We start from the raw sequence: 22,240 nt of genomic DNA on the forward strand, positions 1-22,240 counted from the left end.
CCTCTGGAATTTCCTGTGGCTACCTTATTCCATTTCCTTGCTCTGGGGCACTCCCAAATTGAGTGAGGGACAGCTCAGACTGCAAGCCCAGAGGTGCCAGCTCACTGTCACCACGTACCTTAACTGCAGAGGAGGAGCCATGCCCACCTCATGAACTCTCACCCATCACCCCTGCACACGGCTCAATATATAGGGCTGTATCTTGTTTCTGTATACCTCTGCCACGTATCAAACCAAGGCAGTAACCAGGACCCTGGACAAACAGCCTGCTCCAGCTCCCAGCATCTGCCTGCCCTTGTCTCCCACAGCCTCGGAGAGCCTGAATGCTGCTCTGAGTGAGCTCTGCTAGCACAAGACGTGCCTAGAACACAATGCCCAAAAATCCTTATTTCCTTACACTATTTCTCCATTAGGTGACCAAACACAGTGAAAATCAATAGAAAATTCAGCCAGAATGGTACCTTTAAAAGGGAACTGTAAGCAGACACTTTTTTGTGTGACAGAATACATCCCATATACCTGGGTTACATTATCACCAATGGAGACGAAAGAACCAGGAGGTGCAAAGACACTGCAATCCTCCATAAATTCAGTTCTTCAGGCACTTTTCAACCAGCAACTAGCAATTTTGCTCCAGTGTGTAAGGTCCTACTGAACCCAGCAGATGGCACCCAAACCTTTCAAAAAGGAAAAAAGAGAGCTTTTCCTTCCCCTTCTTTTTCATGGCAAGAAGTCCATTGCATCTACATATTCCCCTCCATTTTTAAACACCACACTTACTAGTGTGTGTTTTTATTACAAGAAAAAATAGAGAACTTCCATAATTTAACAAATGGTTGATGCAAACATCTGGAATCTGTCCACACTGCATAACAAAGCAGAAGAGGTCATGGCATAGAGCAAGCTAGGTAATGATTCTGCACATAGACACAGCCCTGCCACTGGGATCTGATTCTAGGGTGTTAAAGAGAGCCTGCTGCAGACCTCTCCTCTGGGGCACCCTATGGAACTATCAGTTTCACAAGAACACCTGTACGGTGTCAGAACAAAGGTCCCTGAAACCAGAATCTGGACTCTGAGAGTGGCCAGAAATGGAGGAAGAGAAAGTACAAGATAAGCATATATGATACTTCCTTCTCTGTACGCTCTCTGTCTACAGTGATTTGCAGCAATTTTCTGAGATTCATGGGGTTTCCCCGTAAATAGGTTCTCTTCCAGGTACTTCTTCAGTTTTTTACTGAGCACAAAGAGAGTTCTGGCATCCACAACACCTTTTAGCAACAACTTTAGTAAGTCTGTCACACACTCTATGATGAACCATTTCCTTCTCTGAACCTGACTGCCACTAGCTTTGTGTAACATTCTTGTTTTGGAAGAGACACTGAATGCCTGAGCCCTAGCCACACCTTTCCATGCCACTCCTGAGCCTAGAGATCCACATCATACTCGTGGCAAGCTGTCTCTCCCTTTCAGCCTACAGGCTTCTAGTCTCTTCAGTCATTCTTCAAGTCAAAGTAATTCCTTACCTTTGCTTATCCTTGTTGCCCCTGCTTGATACTTTTCCAAGTTTATTATATATTCTCTTTGACATGAGAGGACCAGAAGTGCACAGAAACCATGAACTTGTGCCATGGTAAGGCAAGATTTGCTGTTTTATCATCTATGTCTTTCCTAATCGTTCCTAATGCTTCATTTATATATCTGACAACTACTTAGCACTGAACCTCAGACTCACAATGGCCTTCCAGAATTCCTCAGTCTGCCCTTTCCATGATGATCTGAATAAAATAATATCATCAGCAAGTTTCCTCACCTCCCTCCTTACCCTGACTGTGAATATTTTCAGACTGGGTGGGTCTCATAATCCTGAGAAGTTGAGGGGGAACTGTCAGTGAACAAGGTGACAGTGTCCCTTGCTGGATAACATGTGAGTTACTTACTGGCTACCCTTTACCCTATCTTTTGCTGGCTATTGTCTCCACTAGACAATCCATCTTAACTACTGCTATTCACCAGTGGGACCTATTCCAAATTGCCCCAATCAGTTTCTTGATTAAATTACTCCAATCAGCAACCATGATTAAGCACACAGTCACAAATATGTGCTGTCAATTAGCGACCAAACTAGCAAGCTTCAGAACTCCAGCTCTGTGAAGGAAGGTTAGACACCTCAGAGCTATCAGGCACCTTGTATAATCTCTTTGTTACAGCTGAGAACTGCATTGTCTCTCATTTTCCAAGAAGCATCAGTAGCACTGGCTCTTTTTACATGTAACTTTATAAATGACACGTGAAGCTTAAGTTGTTACTGATCCACAGCCCACTGAGGTCAGCTGGAAATATCCCCCTCACCTCACAAGGGTCAGGCCTAAGGAGGACTGTTCCAGGCTGCCAGTACAGAGGCTGCCTACAGCAGCTGTCCACAAGGCAGACCACAGGTACAAACACCAGCAGCACCAAGCTTAGCCCTCAAGGTTTATACCCATACAAGATTAAAAGTAACTGGCTCAGATGGAGACATTTGGCTTCCTGTGGTTTTCAGATGCCTGAAGCATGCCACTTTAGCTAGGAAGGAGAAATGTTTCAGCCAAGTATTGTCACAGCCCACCCAGCCCACCATTTGCTCACTTGGAGGAACTGTATGATAATGGAATTGCTTCAGCAGTACAAACGGCAGAAGGCTCAGCTCTCAATGCTGACCTTTACAAGCTCAATTTTCCACTTAAAACTGCACACAAAATCTACTACATAGTGCATTAAAATGGTGATTCAGAGTAAGCAATCTGAAGAAGAACCTAAGCAGCTGGAAGTGCCTGGAAATGCTGACTTGGTATGAAGATCCCTAAACGATTCTATGATTCTGAGTGGACCAATTTCCTCCTTTCACAGCTCAGGTGTCTCAGGAGAGTGTTTAGTCTAGCACACAGACATAAGCAGCTGTAGTCACTATGCAAGTCTGGTTTTACTAAACTAGATTCAGAGTCTCTGTAATAACTTCTCTGTGAGACTAGCAGAGGTCAGCTACATCAATCATGACAGCCATGTGAGAAATATTGTACTTTAAGGGAAAATAACACTAACCTCAATATGTCACACCTCACACATAGACACAGACAAATTATTTTGTTATAGGCTGCATACCATGTCCTGAAAAGATCATTAAAATCATCTGATAGCAAAGTGAAAACGTCTTCTCTGGAAAGGTTCAGCACCTTTGCCTCTGAAATATGCAGCACCAAAATGAATTGTGAAAGACAACTATTCAAACAGCAATGACTCTAGAAATCATAGTTTAAAAGAAAAGTGGAAATATGCAAGTAGAAAGGTTCTCCAGAATTTTTCTCACACTAAAAACATTGAATAGTGCTTTGAAATAATATGGACTACAGTGAACTTTCAGCTAAATAATGATGAATTAGTTGCATCATTGAGCCTGATTTTGCAGGTATTTAAGATCTGAGTTTCTCAAACATGAGGCTGCAAAAGGATGTGTTGTGTTTCACCCAGAAAAGCACTGAAAAGGCTTGGAACAGAACCTAGTATTCTCCCCTGTCCCACTGTCTCCTCTGTAAGTATCAATTGTCTAGAGATAAAAAAAGCAGAAGTACTTGAATATAACGAGTTATGCTTTCTGGAGAGGTTGAAAAAAATATTTGTCCACAGATAACATTTTCAGATATAAAGTAAACTCTTTGCCTAAGGAAAAAGAAGATAAAACACATTGAAAACCTGAAGAAATGGGAACTGAATGATGTGGTTTCTATGGTGTCTGCCAAAAAAAATGACTGAAGGCCATGTGTGCATGAAATTGGAGATTATCCCAATAAAATGTTCTTTTGCGTTGCCTTCTTCCAACACTGAAGATGAAAAGTAAATTGAAGTTATTCAGGCATCTCATTGCATTTCTTGCCCCAAAATATATGGATCATTGCTCAGTCTCTGAGGCAGAAACAATAGCCAGAAGCATAAAGAGTGACTAACTTTGGATCACAAGCTTTGGCTTTTGGCAGAATTTTCACAAAATCCTCAATGCTTTTGTATACCTTAACTACTACCAATGAATTTCTGCTGTGTTAAACTAGCTTCTCTGAAAAGCTGAGACTCTTCTGGCTCCCGTGACTGAAAGCAGAATTAATAATCAGTACCTTTCAAAAGCCACATTGAAATTGTTCAGATTTGCAATCTACTATTCATCATGGTCAAATTCAGATGCTATGCACCCCTTGCATGAAGATAATCATACTTAACTGATCTTATGAAGATGTGTGAACTCTATGTATAAAAGAATAATTGCCCTATTATAAGGAAATTATTCTTTTGACCTACATTTCTCTAATGACCTGAGGCAAAATTTTTAGGTCATTAAAATATATATATAATAGCCATTTTTACCAAAGAGGTCTGCTTTATGCAGGAAGTAATATTTTCCAAAGCTATCATATTCAATTTCTTCCTGTCATTCTCTGTCCTTATTCTCCCTCCCGTTTATACATTAATGTAGTAAAACTGTGCATGTACATGACTGTAATCTCACGTACCTGAAAGTGTTTTGCCATAAAAAGTACTTCTACTTCTTCTTTCTCAGTTAATCTAGCAATGAATTTACTCTGAAACACTTATCTGAAGCAAAATTTTCAAATCTTTCACCTAAAAAATAAATCTCTTGCTTTCTTTGTTTCCTGCACTAGCCATTTGTTCTACATAGTTATTATTCATAGTGTTTTCTGTCTCAAACACTGCTAATTCTCACCTTCTACCTTTTAAACTGTCTTTGTGTTGAATGCATTACATACATGATTCAGCCTACATGGAGCACATGGGGTGTGAGGGAGGAGGGAATCAGGAGAGAAGCAGCTAAATACAAAATTATCTGTTAGAATGATGCTGCTATTGCAAACAAGCTATTCTTCTTGAAAATTTACCTCCAAAATTCTTTATATCATTAGATTTTTTTTTTTTTTTTTTAAATCACAGTGCCAAATGATGCCAGGAAAACTTAACTGTTTTGACTGCACAGAAAAACGTACCCAGCTGTAGAAATGGAGGATGATTTGCCTTTGTCTCAGTTTATCCCCAGGAAACCAATTTTTTTCATCCTAGATTAATTCAGCATTATGCACCATTACCTCCAGATTACTCAAGCATAACCAGCACTCATAAACTATAATTAAATCCACTCTTTGTCACAGGCACATCAGACTGACTAAACCAGCAAATTTGCATATAGATTACCTTGCTATTTGTCTGCTTTGAAAGATTTTTCAACATGGTGTGACAAAATCAGCTCCTGGACGAGCATGCGTGCGCATGCACACACAGAGAAAATCCAGAAAATAAACATTACATTCACAATTTCTGCTCAGTACAATAGATGCTGTTGCTAGCATGGTGGACAGATCCCTCTTGGTGAAATACCTTATTTTTGTGGGCTTTCAGTTTCAGAATATGAAATAAATCATTAAAGGTGTCCTTTATTTCCACAGCATTTCCCATGTAACATAGTAAACAGTGAATGAGAAAATTTGCAGGGAATTTATATATAAAACCACACATTTATAAATGTAAAGGTGGCTCCGAGGAACCAAACCATTCCTACTTGCTGTGTGCAGTGTGTGAATATATTTTTGCTAGAAAGTAGAAAGAATTGTGTTCCATCACCATTGCTCTCCCAGGAGTGGCCAGCACTCTGTGCAGGTGTAATCTGGGGTGGCAGGGAGAGCTGTGCTGTGACCCTCTCCTGCCTACTCTGCTGGGAACAGTGACAAATCTGAACTTGAGAGATGTAGGTTTGAGTGAGGGTCTCTTTTTCAAACTTGGCTGAGCTTTCCATTCCCCTCCTTTGCTTATGGAGATCGCTATTAAGAAAAGACTCACTTTATCCAATGTCAAAGAGAAGGGTGGGATCTTTAAATTTATGAAAGCATTACACTTAGGCTGAGTACAAAATAGGAAGAATCTGCATACTTACAGGAGCAGATGTCCAAAAAGTATTTCTTGTGCTCAGAGGCTCTGTTTTTAATATTCTGAGAGTTCTTTGTATTGTTTCTGGGTTTTGAAACGTGGGACTTCCTTTGAGCGAGGAAGGTTTGTTTAGCAGTGGTATAGAACAAGTACATTTAAGAAGGTTAAAGCTCAGCACAGACCAATTAGCTGCTGAGAAATAAAACACAGTTCTTCAGGTTTTTAGTTGCCCCAAAGCCAAAGGATTCCTGAATGCCAGCTCCATCAGAGGCTCTGAGCCAGGCTGCAGTCTTGTCCTCAGGACCCAGCCATGTCAGTCCTGGTCTGCTGCACAGGCAGGTCTGCTGCACAGCTAAAGGTGACCCTGCTCTCAGCCACCAACCAGCCAGCTGTGCTCTTTCTGGTTGGTCACAGCTGGGCTTTCTGCTGGCTGATATGAAGAAGTATCTGCTTTGTTCTGTTATTGCAGTTGTTTCCTGAATCATCCTGAAAGGAAACTTCTGAATAAGCTCAGCAAAATGCTCCCTCTTTTGCTAGTAAACACTGTGATGTTTAATTGTTTCTGGCACCCCACCATTATCTCCTCAGTTATTAACAAATAAGCAAAGCACACCCCATTTTTGTCCTGAGGTATAGTACATACAGTGGGGTGCTGACATAATGGGAACAAGTGATACACAAAGAGCACTCACAACACATCGTGCCTCTCTAGCTGTAAGAAGAATATCCTACAGCATGGATCTGCTGTATATAATATATTAGATATAGATAAATATATAGATAATATATTTGAGCTGGTTTAGGTGCAGCTCCAATATCCCAGGCTGCAAAACCCACCACAGCTTCACGCTAAGTATCAAAGCAACCTGCCCATGATGTACATGATCTTCTTGCTTCACTAATACCAGCACCCAAGCCAGCATTAGCTACATAACTCAGGTATGATCCCTGAAGTTGAAATGAAACGCCTACATTATAAAAGAAACAGGACAGAGGGCGCTGCCAGCTCCTGGGGACTGGATACATGTTAGCTGGGAGAGGCACTGTCACCAAAAGCTCACTGTCTCTGCAAGCCCCATACTTGACTGTAGCCAAGAAGAAACTGAAGAAAAAGCCCACACCCCATTTAGGGAGATCAAAGTGAAGCAACATTTGAAGAAATGTCATGAAGACTTTGAGGCAACACCCATATTATTCAGGGCTGTGTCAGACAACCTGAAAAATCTCGTTGCTCTGGCTAAAACCAGGTCACCAGGATAGTGGTTAACATTACAGCATTAACATTTTCTTTACATTATTGGCAATGCCTGGAACACAGATGTAAAAATGGCAGGAGTGCTGTGCTCATTCTTAAAATTTTTCCTGAGTGCTCTTCCCTCCATAAAAACACACCATAAAGATGAGCAAGACTGGGGGGAGGCAAAAGGAAATGTTTTCTCTTTTCCCCCACTAATGTGAGACAAGACCTTCAAAGCAGGAACAAATATCACAAATATAATGTACTATTTGTTTTGAAGGCTCATCATACAACTGGAGACTGGAGGAAAAGAAAGAACACTTTCTTCAAACATTAGGCTATATTCAACACCAAACCAGCCTACCTTACAGGCCATTTGCAGCCATTTGAATGAACAAAGGGCATGTACCTCTTCTTTAAGTAAATATGCCAACAGTTTAACCACTGAGAAATTAATATGGTAATTTTTCAACTCAGTTCTCAAAGCTGGGAAAATATAGTTCTGAATTCAGCAGGGTTTTCCACCTAGCACAGAAGCAAGGTATTTCTGAAACTGCTACAACCTTGCATTTCTCCAGTACTACAAAATATAAACTGGTCTGTCTCTGAGCTGAGCAGGTTCCTTTGTTCCTATGTTTCCTCTGAAACACAGCAGAGCAAGTAACTTGGCTGATGCCTGCCCACTGTTTTGACATAGCAGTTCCTAAGGGGATCCTCAAAAAGAAACAATTCTTTAAAAAATTTAATTCCAATGCTATTCAAAAACTTTCTAAGTGGCATTACAGCATGCTGGAGATAATAAGGGCTACCAGACTAACTTTTTTTCCCCTAATATTTCCTTTGCTTTACAACCCTCTCAGTGAAAAGCTAGCATGGGCTGTGGCTGCTACTGTTTCAATTACCTTGTCTCATTTGTTGTAAAACAAATAATCTTATCCTGCCCTGGAAGAGCTGTGAAGACACAGCAGAACTTTGGCTGTGGAGAAATTTCCAATTGGCTTAGGCTAAACTGGGCATCCAAATTCCTTCAAAATTACTGACAACACAGTCCAGAGAAGCATGCAGAGGAGTGAGTGCTGTTTCTGAAAACAAACTGTGTTCTTCTTCTTTCCCCCACTATGCTCTCAGAACCAGTCTTAAAGGTGCAGAATTTAATATCCAGCATAAACAGAACAGATGACTGGGGATACCAGAATCATAAAGTCACCTCAGGACACTAGGCTTCCTCTGTTATAAAAACAAATGTTTACCCATTAAATCCATTTCCTTTTGCTCACTGCACCTGTCTGCAAGAGTACTGTTATTTCTTCTTGAAGACTTCATTCTCAAAATATGGCAGGATGAGAAATATCTCAAGAATGATGGCTTGTTTTCCACTGACATGTCAGGACAAGTGTCTCCCAGCAAGAGAGATATTTTCTTCTGGGAGACTTCCAGATCAAACCAGACAGGACAAAAATGTGACTAAGTGTGATAAATGGTTCAGTGTTACCATCCACACACTTTTGTGTCACCAAGGATCCAATCAGAGAGATTGACATTTAACTTCGCTCTTTCCTTCAGCCCACAGATCTCAATGTATATTACATCCTCAGTTCCTCCACATCCTCAACCTCCAAAGGTAAAACAAGGATATAAGAGAACTCATTTCAGCAGCAGGCCTTTAAAAAATAGAATTAATACTCTATATATCAAATACATATATGTTTATATATATATATAAAATTCAAATTATGTACAAAAGTGATCATAAATATTAAACTCTCCACCACCCTCAGAAAGCCACCCTAAGTAGGAGACTTTCACTTCTGATATAACAGAAGATATGAAGATATCAGTATTTACCTGTACTACCTGACCAACTCCAGCACTGCAAGTCAGCCATTAAAAAAAAGCCAAGCCTGAAACTGAGTGGGTAAAGAATCTACCAAACAATGATCTGTAGTAATGAAAATTAAAAACAAGCACTGTAACAAAATCTATTCATCACTAAGTTACATTGCTCGGAAATAATTATTGATACAATGTTTTTTTCTAGTGTACCGCAAATACATTTTAGAAGCATCAGAGCAAACTTGATTTGCTAAGTAGGTGTCATACATTTATAAACCTATTACACATAAAGCTTTCCCATGTGAGCTTTTGATCTTGTTCTTCCCATTTCACATTGAAAGTACCACACTAATATCACACATGAAATAAAGCAAGAATTTCACTTGAGGTGTGACTTTTTGCTAGTGTAAATAGCATACCTCTTTTCAGAAAAAATGACAGTAAGTCCAGAAATTTTACCTAACTATTGTTCACAGTTAAACTCATTGCTACGTGCATTCAAAAATCATGCTTTTATTTTCATCTGGACAGAATGTGAACAACTGTTATTAAATTAGTCAGACAGTTCTTAGACCAGTTATCTATTTAGAAAATCAATTTCCCTTTATTTTTTTTTACATCAGCTCCCTTTTTGCTTTTTCTTTTTTTTTTTTTTTTTCTCATTAGAGGTTGTAGTTTCCAGAAGCAATTTCATTACCTGTTAGGTTCTGAAAGCTCACCTGTGTTTCTTGTAGAGTGTTTTGTGGAGGACTAGACTGTTAAAACTGTTCATCTGTGTTAATTAGATACATCTGTTTCAGAAAATAAATCCGCGCCTATAAACCACTTCTGCTTGGCCATATATAAATTAGGCTAGCAGACATTTTGGGAGTGAATAAAAAAGTGCTTTAAGTGTGCAACTACAGTCAGAAATGTGGTACTGTTAAGTGACCTCTGATGTCAATGTTTCCTGTACTTTTTTTTCTGAGATGGCAAGATACTGTGTTTTCTAATACTTTGTTTGCACTGCACACCTATAAAAAGAAAAGCAGCAACAAGGTTATCTTCTGTCTTGTACACAATGATATGACAGATAGCAAGCAAGGCCAAATTACTGCAACCTCAAATCTTCCTTTCTGCTGTCTGAACTAGGTGAAAAGCATGGACTTCTTTTCCTTTCCTGAGAGGAATGCAGAATTCTCAGCCTATTTACAGTGCTATTACCTGGAGAGGCAGCAATGAGATACTTATTCAAGAACAAGCATTGATTTTCTTGAGTGGATGAGCAATGTATTTTACCTTCCTGCCAGAAACAGCAGTGCAATAAAATATGACAAATGAAATGCCTATTCCTGCAAAATTTTGCATCTCAGCTCAACAAACCCCTCAACAGGTATGACTACACCAAAAAAAAAGTAGATATGCTTTTTAGTGTATATTCCATAGTGCTCATAACATCAAAATTAGGGACTGCCAGACTTATCATACATCTGCCTTGGGTGTCATCTTCCCAATGTGTCCAGTCACCCGAACAGCCAGCATATCCAACCCTGTTTTGAAGACAACTTTAGGATGCACTGTAGACATGTATCACAGGACTAGCAGCAATAAAATTAAGGTTCTAAATATATACTGCTGATAACAATAAAGCAAAGAAGAAATTACACATGATTTTGCAGGAGTTACTCTATCTTATTAGGATCCTTGGAGATTCAAACTTAAACATGTTTCCATATAAAAGAAACTATGTGACATATGTGACACTTGCAGAACTTTTTGGGATTTTTGTACATTACCTTTAAGACAAAGCAGTGATCTGTAGGTGCCTTGTATTTCACTTTGTGTTGATAACCGTAATACACATTCACATTCTCAAACTGAAGGAAGCATGCCAGATCCCGTGATGTCTACAAATGAAAACCAAACTCATCATTATTAGAACAAATTGAATTTGATGTGAAACTCATTAATAGGACCTTTATCAAGTGCATAAATGCCAATGATTTTTATTCCTGTAACTCTCATGAAGCTGACTGAAAAAAATGGATTAATTTTAAGCAGCTGCTTTCTTAAAATAAAAATTGGAAGAGGGTCACTACATATTATGAATAATCAATAACATGGTTCAACATTTTGCTCTTGTTCTGGTTATGCTGGCCTTCATTGCTTTGTGTGGAGATTTTAACTTATGTCTAATATGACCAAAGAAAACATCATAGTAATAAACCACACACTTAAAATTCTGAGTTGAGAAAGAAGGTTTGGGGCTCTAAATTGCTTTGGGAGCTTGTTTTTCTTTTGTACATGTAACAAACAAACCCTCATCAGGAAATAAGCACACGTTTAATCTGTTTTGCTTTGAATTTTCTCAAATTTCCTGGCATCATTCTATTTTTGTTTATCATAATATTTGCTTCAATAATAAATATATTTATTATATTTATCAAAATATATTGCTAAAGTAACAAGGTTTCTGTTGCTGGTATGTTTCTCAGTGATGAAGTCTGCATACAGTAACTTTTGAAATCTTTTGTGTGGAAATACAAAAATAGCCATTTCACATGGTCATCCTTGGCTAAACTGAAGAATCAGGAAATTGTGGGGAAAAAAAGAAAAATAAAACAACAAACCACAAGCTCCCTCTACACCTAAAAATGGGGTATGATATGATGGCATGTTATAATATGCATACGATGTTTCTAATCTGCTGTTCTCATTCTTAATGATATTTTCATTACAATATACCCTTGAGTCAGCTTTATTTACAAATTGAGTTTGCAAGTAAGATTTGTGGGGAAACACTTCCTACTAGATGTAGACAGGGCTTCTCTCTCTCTCTCTCTCTCTCTCCTGTCTCTGCTGCAGCTGATGCCAGAGATTTGCCAGTGAGTGTGTGGACCTCAGTTTTTCAAATACCTTGAAGTTCCTAAATGTGCTCAAATCCATCCAGTATAATGTGTTCCTTTCCTTTAGGAACCAGGCAACAGAGATTAAGACCAATATGAATGCAGTTGTTATTATCTTCTGAGGAACAGATTTTTATGCAAGGGACAAAGGTGCTTATTGGGAGTATTTGTGCAATGTTAACATGACATAGCAATGTTAACATGACAAAGCAACACAATTAACAGATACAGATTTTTTAAATTATCTGTAATTCTGATGCTTTTGTTTTGTGACCCTGTCCATTAACAGCACATTTTTGAATGGCACCTAAGTAGAGCAATGCTGAAGAATGAAATTAAGACAGCAGTGCTGACTGGTTTGTTAACAAATAACCCTGAAACAAAAAACCACTACAAGCATGTGTGTAAAATTATGTGAGCATGCCCCCGTATTTTCACCTTCACCATGTATTTTACACCCAGCACAAAGTGCCAAAGGTAGGCCAGATGTCTTTTCTTCTTTGTAACAAGTGAAAACAGGAATATATCTGAATAATTTTAAAACACCTGCAGCAGCTGAAGATACTGTTGTCTGCCGACTGTTTGTTTCTGTACCTCAAAGAAAGACTACTCTGCCCACAACTGAATTGCTAGGTGCACGTGCACTTTTCATGCTAACTTGACAAGGAAGGAACTCTCATCATTTGAGGGCTTTAACTGAAGAGCTCTACTGAATTCTACTGCAGCGCTTTAAGATGTTTAACACCCTCACTGCATCCTGCTCACGTCCCAGAGCAAAAGACATGTGTACTTCATCCTCAGCTGTTCCAATACAGAGTGCAGTAATTACACAGATCACCATTAAGCACAGATTTGAGCTAAGAGACTATCTCTGGAATGGCTAAGACACGGACATAGGCATCCTTTTGCTGAAGGCTGTTACAGATGCAGGAGCAAACAGATGACTGTGCTACCATTTTAAAGAGCTGTGACTAACTCCTAAAGAACTAGATTCGTGGTAATATAGTGACTTTAAAGCACACAATTCCTAAAAATGCTTGGTTCTAGGCAGGGTGGTACACAGGCTGTTTCACAGGCTGTAATGATGAACAGGCAGTAAAGTGTTAAAGAGCTGTTACAAGGGGACTGTGTGGCTCCATTTGAGCCTATGTTTACAGCCTACCACCTGAAAAAAAAAGCACATCCCTCATTTGCACTGTGATAAAAAGTTACTGGAACAGGTATCACTGGATGATGAAGAAAGGCTGAGTAACTATCAGGGCATACTTGCCTTATTTTGGCACTGTACTATTGGTCATCATTGGAGGCATGCTACAAGGTAATGTCCAAGATGGACTTTGCATTTGACTACTCTTACACTTTTTCTAACATAAGTGCCTTCTAAATACCATTCTAGATCCTAATTGATAGGATGTTGTGTGTACAACCTGATTTGAGGCCTGAAAGCCATTATCTCAGGGTCAGGTAAAGTCAAAATAAATTGCTGTGAAAGCAGCAAGGTGATCTGTTTTTCACTGTTGTTTGGTTATAAAAACAGGTCACTGGAGGAGCAGCACAACATCCCTTTATAAGATAAAAAGTTTTTTTCCTTTGGACTTCAGTCAGGAAATAGCAGAAGAGTTAAGTTTCAAAGCACAAATCCTAACAGTAAAGCTTCACCAGCAGAGGCATTTCTAAATATGAAGCATTAGCAGAGCTGTAAGTAGTAACAGAAGTGGTTTTCAGAACACAAAAAAACCCCATACCACTGGTCCCAGAATCCACTGTTCTGCCTCATCACTGTGGAAATGAAAAGCCAGCTGCCCTGATGTGCAATACATCTAGTGCTGGCAATTTAGACTCTTTAAGTGTTTTGTAATACTAAGTGTAAGTAAATTTGATTCAGCTGGGTAGATGCTTCTGACTCACTTCTTTCTAAACAAAGGGTGGTCTTAAAAAGCCATAAAAGACACAACACATTCTCTAGGTACAGATCACTGTATTTAAAAAGTACAGCATTTCAAATGCTGTACAGAAAGTCAGTATCAAACAAAGTAAAATTCTACCTTTTTTGTGACAAGAAATTAGTTTACTTGACAACTTTTTAAGATATTCTTTCACAGGGAACCCACATAACAGTGAAGCATTTTGGCAGCACATCACCAGCTGACGGGTGCTATGCTGTTTTTCTTTCCCCTCCTGCCTTCCGGAGGAGCACTGTTTTATTAATGCTTTTATCTATCCCTAGAAATCAAAAGGAGAGAAACGTGACAGGATTCAGTGACTGCATTCTAGTATTTGCACAAGTGGTGTAGTAAAGTTGAACCATGGAAATCTCAGCCCTCACAGATGCACCAGACAGTGCTCTTCAAATGTCACCTTGGGAGTTCTACACTTTCACCGCCATGAATTGTTTCATTGCTAAAAGGATTATTTGGCTTCCTGACCTTGGTTTTTCCTCTGGGTACATAATAAATTCCAGAAGCTCGTAGAAGAAAATAACGCCTCTTCCAGGACTTTTTTCCATCTTCTTTTAAATAAAGGGCCCCTTCAAGCTCTGGCACAATGACAGATGTCCCACAGAAGCTTTCCTGCGCAACAAGAATAATAATGCACAAAACAAATCCATTTAAGCACAATCCTATCAATATATAGAAGAAAATGCTCCTTAGAAAAATAAAGACATTTCTTGTGACAGTGAACATACGAACATGGGGAATGCAGTTATTAGGGAGATGAACACCATAGACAGGCAAAGGAAACTTTTCCAAGCTAATGCTGGGTGCTCACACACTGATAAAGAAGGATTGCAAAATCTCCATGCCTTAGGGTCAAGCAAAAACATACAAAGGCTTTTAATTAGACATAGATGTGCTCAGCAAAGACTATAGAACGGAATGGTTGGTACTGTTGGTGGGTTTTTCCCTCTACTGCAGGTTCTGTAGAGAAATACTTTGGTAGAGAGATTCCTTAGAGACTGCTTAGGGCTCTCTGCATAGGTCAATCTATGCCTTCACTTTGCAATATATGCTAGCATTTAAAATACTATTTAATCAGACATACTAATTGTTTGCTTGAAGGACTTATTGTTGGGTAATTTTTAATGCCAACACACTCATCACTTAATGCTTTCATTTAGAATTCACCAGGACTTCTGCTGGTTAACATCTGGTGTCTTCATGGGATGCAAAATTTTGAAATGTGAGTCCTCAGTCACCTGAGAAACGCATTTCCTTTGTGAGCTTTTACCAAACTGCTTGCCTGGAGAACTGTGGTAATCTTTTCTTTCAAATAGCTCTGGATTTTTCTCTTTCAAGTGTACATCTGAAGCAAAACTTGAGCAGGAAAGGCAAGAGATTAAACAGACTTTCTGGAAAAGTGAACTGATCTTTTTCTGCTGTAGTACAGCTAATAAGCTGAGAAGTAAATCCACTTCTAACCTGAAGATAATTGTTCAGTACTGATCAACCTTACTGACAATAAAAAGTCCAGGCCTAAATAAAGGCCCAAATTATCTGGGATTAAATAAAAGCCCAAATAAAAGGGTTGGCCTAAGAGTGAACAATCTGCATTTTTAATGAGGAACAGTAGATTAAGAAGAAAGTCTACATATTAAACCTGAGATACAAAGACACCAATGATCCCAGAAATTCCTGTTGTTACTCTATTTCCCACAAAGAACTAAATGTTGTTATTACAGAGCAGATACAAATGGTGGCAGAGTTTTGGTGACATTTGCATCATTGGCTTAATAATTTGGCTTACCTCCAGCAAAGCCTCTTTGTTTCTATCATTCATTTCTTTGCTTTCTTTCTTCCCTTTGTTTGCCAGGTAGAAATTCTGATGAAGACACAAAAGAAGTTCACATTCATTATAAAACCAGCAATACAAGTAACTAGATTGGTACAAACTCATTCAATAGTCACTGGGTCCTTCAATACTGAGTACCCAATCATCAGGTGCAAGAGAAAAATGCTTATGGACTCTTAAAGAAAAGTTTAATCACACCTGCCTGCTCATGAATTTTTAATTCTTTATTCTGAATAAAATTAAAACATAATACAAGATTGTTTTTGCCCATGTAAACGGCCTCCAAAAAGTAAAACCAGTGGCTTATGTTTTTGGCTGTTTTTCTGGATCAACAGGTTTGGGTTTTAGCATTTCAATTTTCACTGCTGCCTGTAGATTAGGTTAGGTTGCAGAGAACCTAACATTTGATTGCATGCTGATATACAGTGAATGCAATGCAGTATCAAAAGACTAGAAAGCACTTTCCCTACAGCCCAATCTGGTCATTTGCATGCTTCATATCTTGCACTCTGGATATAACTCAATTTTTAGTTAATGTGCTTATATGCCAAAGCCTTTATCCAAAGTTACTACTTTCTACTTTTATACCTCTGCTCATGCTTTTCAAAGTTCTTTTATGCAGTGAAGAAACTGTTCAAAAATCTAGAAGCAATCTGAAGAAGTAATCACCATGATATTTTGGCACGTGTGCTCCAGCCTACTGAAAACAAAGCCTGCACTCCTGTTTCTGTGAAGCTGCAGCTGCCCTCGGAGAACCCAGTGCCTGCCTGCCCCACAAATAAGGAACCACAGTGCCTCAAGGACATGTTCAGCCATAAAAACAAATTTGCTCACTGTTAAACAGCAATAACGAGCCTGCATGCCTCTGCATTGTACAGATGGACAGAAGGACAGCACCTGGACATATGTGCAAATTCTGACAAGTGGGAAGGATGCTAGTACTTGTGTGCTGGAGCATGTGCAGTGGCTTTGCTCCACAGCAAGCAGGGCCACACAAGCAGAGCCAGCTGCCTGCAGACTGTAAGGCAGGTGTGTGTGAAGGAAGAGATCAAGGATGGATGCATCGAATAGCATTTGGATCCATGGCCTTAAGGCTAGAATGGTTACACTCAAGAGTTCTTGTGGTTTACAGTTTTTCAGTTTATCTGACTTTTCATCTCTCTCTATTTTTTCATGTCTCAAGACTATGAGAAAGTGACAACATATTTACATGCCTAGAACTCCTCAACACCTAAAGTGCAACATAAATGCAAACATTATCAAAATACAAGTGAGAAGTGTGTAAATGAAGGAACAGACTGTTGCCATAGTATAAGAAAGAAACAATCAAACAAGCAGCAAATCTACTCTGCCAGCAGACCACATTTACAGCAATGCAATTTATCTGAAGTGAAAACCTGCTCTTCCACACAACCACATCTTCTTTTCCAAACAGTGCTGTGAACAGCTGTCTGCCAGAATGCAAGCCTCAGAGCAAACTGTTTTTGGAGGGGCACCAGGAGAGGAAGCAGAAGAGGTCTGGATCTCAAAACCAGTTCTTTAAAAACTGCTTTCTTTAAAGTTCACATTAAGTTGAACGGGGAACTCAGAAACAGACACCTGCAGTGTGGCCTATGCTGATGCCTACATCTATGGTGTGAGAAACTTTAACATTCAATACAATAGACAGTTATCCTAGGAAACACAGATGGCTTCAGACTGCCTGGATATATTTTTAGTCCACAGCTGAAGGTAAGCAAACAGTAAGGACCACAGCTTTGCAATTACATCTAAAGACAATATTCAGAGTGGAAAAAACCTCCAATCAGCTCAAAACAAAACCCATTTAAAAGTTCTGAGCAGCTGCAGCCCAGTGATTAGTACATGAGCAACAGCTTTTCTTGACAGGCAGCATTAATGCAGCCCTGAAGCCCCCGAGGGCACTGTTAGGCTGGGCTGGGCCTCCAGACCTTGGGATGGATTTGGAAAGTAGAGGGACATGCAAGCTGTAAGGCATCTTCTCTAGACCATTATAAAGACATAGTATAACCCCTAAAATACACAATGAAGATTTATCAAGGTACACCTTATCACTGTCTCAACAAGGCTTGATTCACCAAATTTACTACTAGTGGGGAGAGCATCTGATTTAGTCAGCCTTCTGTGGACTGATAATACAAAAACAAAGGTCCTCTGACTACAACTGATTCACATTCAGGCATCTGGCATTTAGTAGAAGCCCAGACCACCCTGTATTGACATAATCAATCATAAAGAGAGAAAGTTTGCAAGGATATCCATGCTGGATATCTAGTGCCACAGCTTTTTCATTAGGGAAGCAGGACTCTGTCACCTAACCCAATGTTACACAGATGTACACTGTTATCTTTCACCTGTCAACACACACTTCATTTATTACTGATTACCTCCTTTATGTCTCTGCTCTGAAATCTGGAAGTACATGGTATTTATTAGTTGTCAGTTGCTAAAAACCTGGGGAGCAGACTGAACACTCTTCTTGTTTCATCACTGTGTGGTCTTCTATTTTTGATCAGAAGCATTCATCCTAGAGGAGGCAAGCCACATGTGTCCAGAAGAGGTCATTTCAAGTCCAGTAGTCAAAGGTCATGATAAAAGGCAAGCTCTTTCCTGTGTGAGGACACCACCAGGAAATGCATGTTTGATTTGGGATGTCAGGTCATTAATGGGACAAGATGTAGCTGCAGGGCAGCTTTCTACATATATCTACAGATTTGAGAATTAACTGCTTCTTACATTCAAAAGACAAGCCTTTCCACTTAGGGACATAGCCTTCTCCTTTTGTGTGGAAAGGCAGGTAAAAAAAAAAATCAGGCTGTATCTCTCTGCACTGTGTAACCCTCAAACAGTGGAAAACAGAAAGTGTTTTCAGTAGTGTGCAAGAATATCTGTGTTGGCATGTAAACAATACAAACCTGGATCATGATAGAAATAGTACTAAACTACTGCACTATCAAACTCTCTGATTGGTATTTATGTCTCTAGACTCAAAAAATTAATTTCCTAAATGAAATAACACCTTGTGGAAACCGAATTAGTATTTAACCGGATATTTAATACCTTGGACCAGGTTCCTAACATGGAGGGAATAAACCTGAGGCCCAGGGATGCGGGGTGCTGGGGGGATGCTACTGGAGTCATCCCAAAATAGGTCATGTCCGTGGAACGTGTTCACAATTGGGCCTCTGCCCTCAGATACCTCTTTACATTATGAAGTTCACCACTCCCCCTGGTCTTTAGAAGCAGCCCCTTGGACCATGCAGTCTCTGTGAACATTAAAATCTATCTTTGAGCACTCCATTGTACCCATCCCAATTTATTCTGCCATGCTCGACCCAGCTGAAATGGATGAAAGGTCTCAGAACCCCACTGTGACAGCGCCTCTCTCACACCTTTCACTTTTTTTTCATACACAGACACATCCAAGTGAGAGCACAGCAGCAACTACTTGTTGCATGGCAAAAAACAGGTGCTCCAAGACAGCATGCTCCCTCTGCCTCCTCCTACACTTAGGTTGTATTTTTGCTTCCAAGCTCTTGAAACTGATTTTCCAGATCTGAAAAATCCACAACAGCACAGATCAAACAGTGTGCATAAAACAATGCAGATGCTTCATAGTGATGACTAGCTTCTTTGAGCAATGGGCTGCCTGCTTATGCTCATCCAACCTGCACCCAATATGAGGCAAGAACTGGCCAGCTCACATCCCATTTCAGATCATTGCAACTACTACTCAATCCAGCATGGTTTGTACAGAAAAAATAAAGCAGAACCACGTCATATCTGCAACTTATATCATGGTGTGTCCCCTAGAAAACTGCACATTAAAAGTACTAGAAGATACCTATAATTGCTCTGAAGATCATAAAAGTATAAAAATACATGAAGCTAAAGGCAAAGCTCTTTTGAAATCCCAAAAAAGAGAAATTAAGATTACTAAACAATGGGAGTACAGTGAAAAACTGTACTCTCTTTTCTCACTTCTATTTCTTTGCATTTTGCCAGCATACTCAATAACCAGGTTCCCTGTCACCCTTTTATGTTTTCATCACTGGATAACAGTGGAGACAAAAGGAAAACCTTGATTAATAAATGTGGCCAAGATGGTGAAAAACAAAAGTATCACCTGGTGGATAGTAGATAAATATACAAGCATGAAACTTGCTATAGCTGTCTTGTTACGAACGACATTACAAATCCACTACAAACAATCCACTTCCTGACGCTGTTGAGAACTCTTGCTCTTCAGAAGAAATAAAGAATCAATACAGTGTATGGGTCCTCCATTGGAAGGTGTAGCTCTAGCTTTTGGCTTACATATGAGGGAGCAGAAACATGAAGCACTTTACAGACTTTCGGTAATTTTCATAAATACTGTCCAATAATAAGAAAACAAACAAACAAAAGCATATGCAGGTGGTGTAGCCCGCAATGTTTGATTTTATCAGAAGAAAACCACAGGAAATCAAAGTTCATGCAAACAGAAGTAAAATAAAGTGTTCTAAGAGCATGACCAGCATTTAAAGCAAGGAGTTTAGATTCAGCTACACCTTAAAAACAACCATTTTCCTTCATTTTTCTTCCTTTTGTAGTATCTTTTAGCTGAGTTATTCTTTGAGTTTTTTGAAAAGAGGTGTTGAGACCTGACAACCTTTCCTTTCAAGAGAAAACTAGCATCACTTAACCATATGACAAAGCACCACCTTTCCAATGTTATAGAAGTTCTCTTTATTTGCCCATGTACCAGTATGTATTTTTGTTTCACTCTTTAGTCACAGACTAAAGAAGAAGCTACTTCTTTGCAGATGAGTCACTGATGGCATTCATGAAACAGTCTTTTACTGCAAGTTCCCTGTCACAGTGAGAAGAGGGCAAAGTGTGCTTGTCTTCATAGTGAGAGGGATGCCTGAGAATTTTATAATAGCTTTTTCTAAAAGGTATTCCAAACACTTCAAAAAATATTTCAGAAAACAAAGCTGCAGAAAAACTACCAAGTGCTGCATGACAAGAATAACAGTCTTCATAAAAAAGCCACTGGCATTAACTGAGCAACATATTGCCAGCACATAGAGAATAAATCCTGCATTTCAGAACCTCAATTCCCCCTTAGAAAATGAAACACTTGTAATTAATTGTTGTTACATTGGTCTATAACTAGTTCACAGAAAGAAACAATAAACATTAGCACAGGTCACAGACCTTCTTCAAAGGTCCACTTGTTTTAGGAAGGCATCTGCCCATCTTCATAAGATTTTTTTTTTTTTTAAAAAGCACTTAACTCTTAATTGTGTCAAATCTTTGTGATGAAAATTTTGCATGGCTAATTTGTCTTAGAATACACTGTAAGCACCTGGCCACCTTTGGATATTTTTTCCCCAGAAAAGTTAAAAAATGCAAGTTAAAAAAAGGTGAGATCTCCACAAAACCCTTCCTACAGAATGAGCACAAAATAAAACAAGGAATTCAACTGTTGCAGTGTTAACACCACTGGGTGTGTCAAAAAAAGCATGCTGCAATTTGTGTACTCCCAAAATGAGTTTTATGTGGCAGCCTTGACTGAGCTAGAAGGAGGCTGAATGTACTGAGCACACAGTCTCACAGCACAAGATTTCAGTTTCCCATTGGTTACGTCCTAATTTCCACAAGTAGTTAGCTAGGTAATCACACACCCTCCACCCCACAACTCAGCATTTCCGCTTGGTTTACCTTTTCAGGGACTCACTGCTGATCATGTATTTTATCATGTTTCAGTATTTAGTGTGAGCTCTGTACAGTACTGATTACTTTCTGCCACAATATGACTGTACTGTTTTCCCCATTTACAGTGTTTCAGTTTACCACGCCTGACAGATGGTCAGACTTTATTACTGGCAAAATATTTCAACAGTGTGATAGTCACAACTGATCCAGTTTCCTCAGACTGTTCATTTTAGAGCTTATCATGGAAGGGCTAAAGCTCAGACTCCAGATACAGCTGAGACAAGAGGACAGAGCTACACGTTTGTTTGATTTTGGTTTAGGCCACATTTATTTCTAAACTTCATTGCAACCAAAATGCATATTCATAATATTCATCTAAGTTTTATTTCCTGTTTGAGGTTCAGGGACTTGCTCTAAGCCACTTACACAAATAACACTATACTACAGTATATGAATCAAATGTGGAGTTGAACCTACCTGCTGGGTAGGTTTACGTGCTCTAGAAAGGAGGACTTCAAGACAGTATGTTCTATTTTCAAATTTGACTTTGCTATTTCATACTAAAAATCAACATTAATCCATGTACACTGCAGGATAAGTTTTCCTTTCCTGACTGTGGATATGAAGTCATGTCAATGAACGAAACTTCTTTTCTGCAGGTTTTATCTCAAACATTGGCTCATTCTATAAAAAAACAACTTCCTAATGAGCAGCTTGGTGAGATTTACTGCCAAATTACATATTTGACTCATTTTTTTCCGCAATGCTGAATTGCTCATTTATCTCTTGCGGCCCTTAGGAACAAACCAGATGCTCA

At 39.2% G+C, this 22,240-nt stretch overlaps 1 protein-coding gene across 1 annotated transcript in view; it reads right to left on the minus strand.

Annotated features, from left to right (window-relative positions):
- The window catches only part of APBB1IP (amyloid beta precursor protein binding family B member 1 interacting protein), a 65,597-nt gene that overhangs the window by 9,338 nt on the left and 34,019 nt on the right, over positions 1-22,240 (minus strand). Inside the window, exons 8-10 of the mRNA XM_058832960.1 lie at positions 15,661-15,735; positions 14,343-14,486; positions 10,807-10,917 (exon numbers count right to left, since the gene is read on the minus strand). Coding sequence (XP_058688943.1) covers positions 10,807-10,917; positions 14,343-14,486; positions 15,661-15,735 — 330 coding nt within the window. The remainder of the gene's footprint in view (positions 1-10,806; positions 10,918-14,342; positions 14,487-15,660; positions 15,736-22,240) is intronic.

Source organism: Poecile atricapillus, chromosome 2 (genome assembly GCF_030490865.1).
Source record: "Poecile atricapillus isolate bPoeAtr1 chromosome 2, bPoeAtr1.hap1, whole genome shotgun sequence".
Classification (NCBI taxonomy): Eukaryota; Metazoa; Chordata; class Aves; order Passeriformes; family Paridae; genus Poecile; species Poecile atricapillus.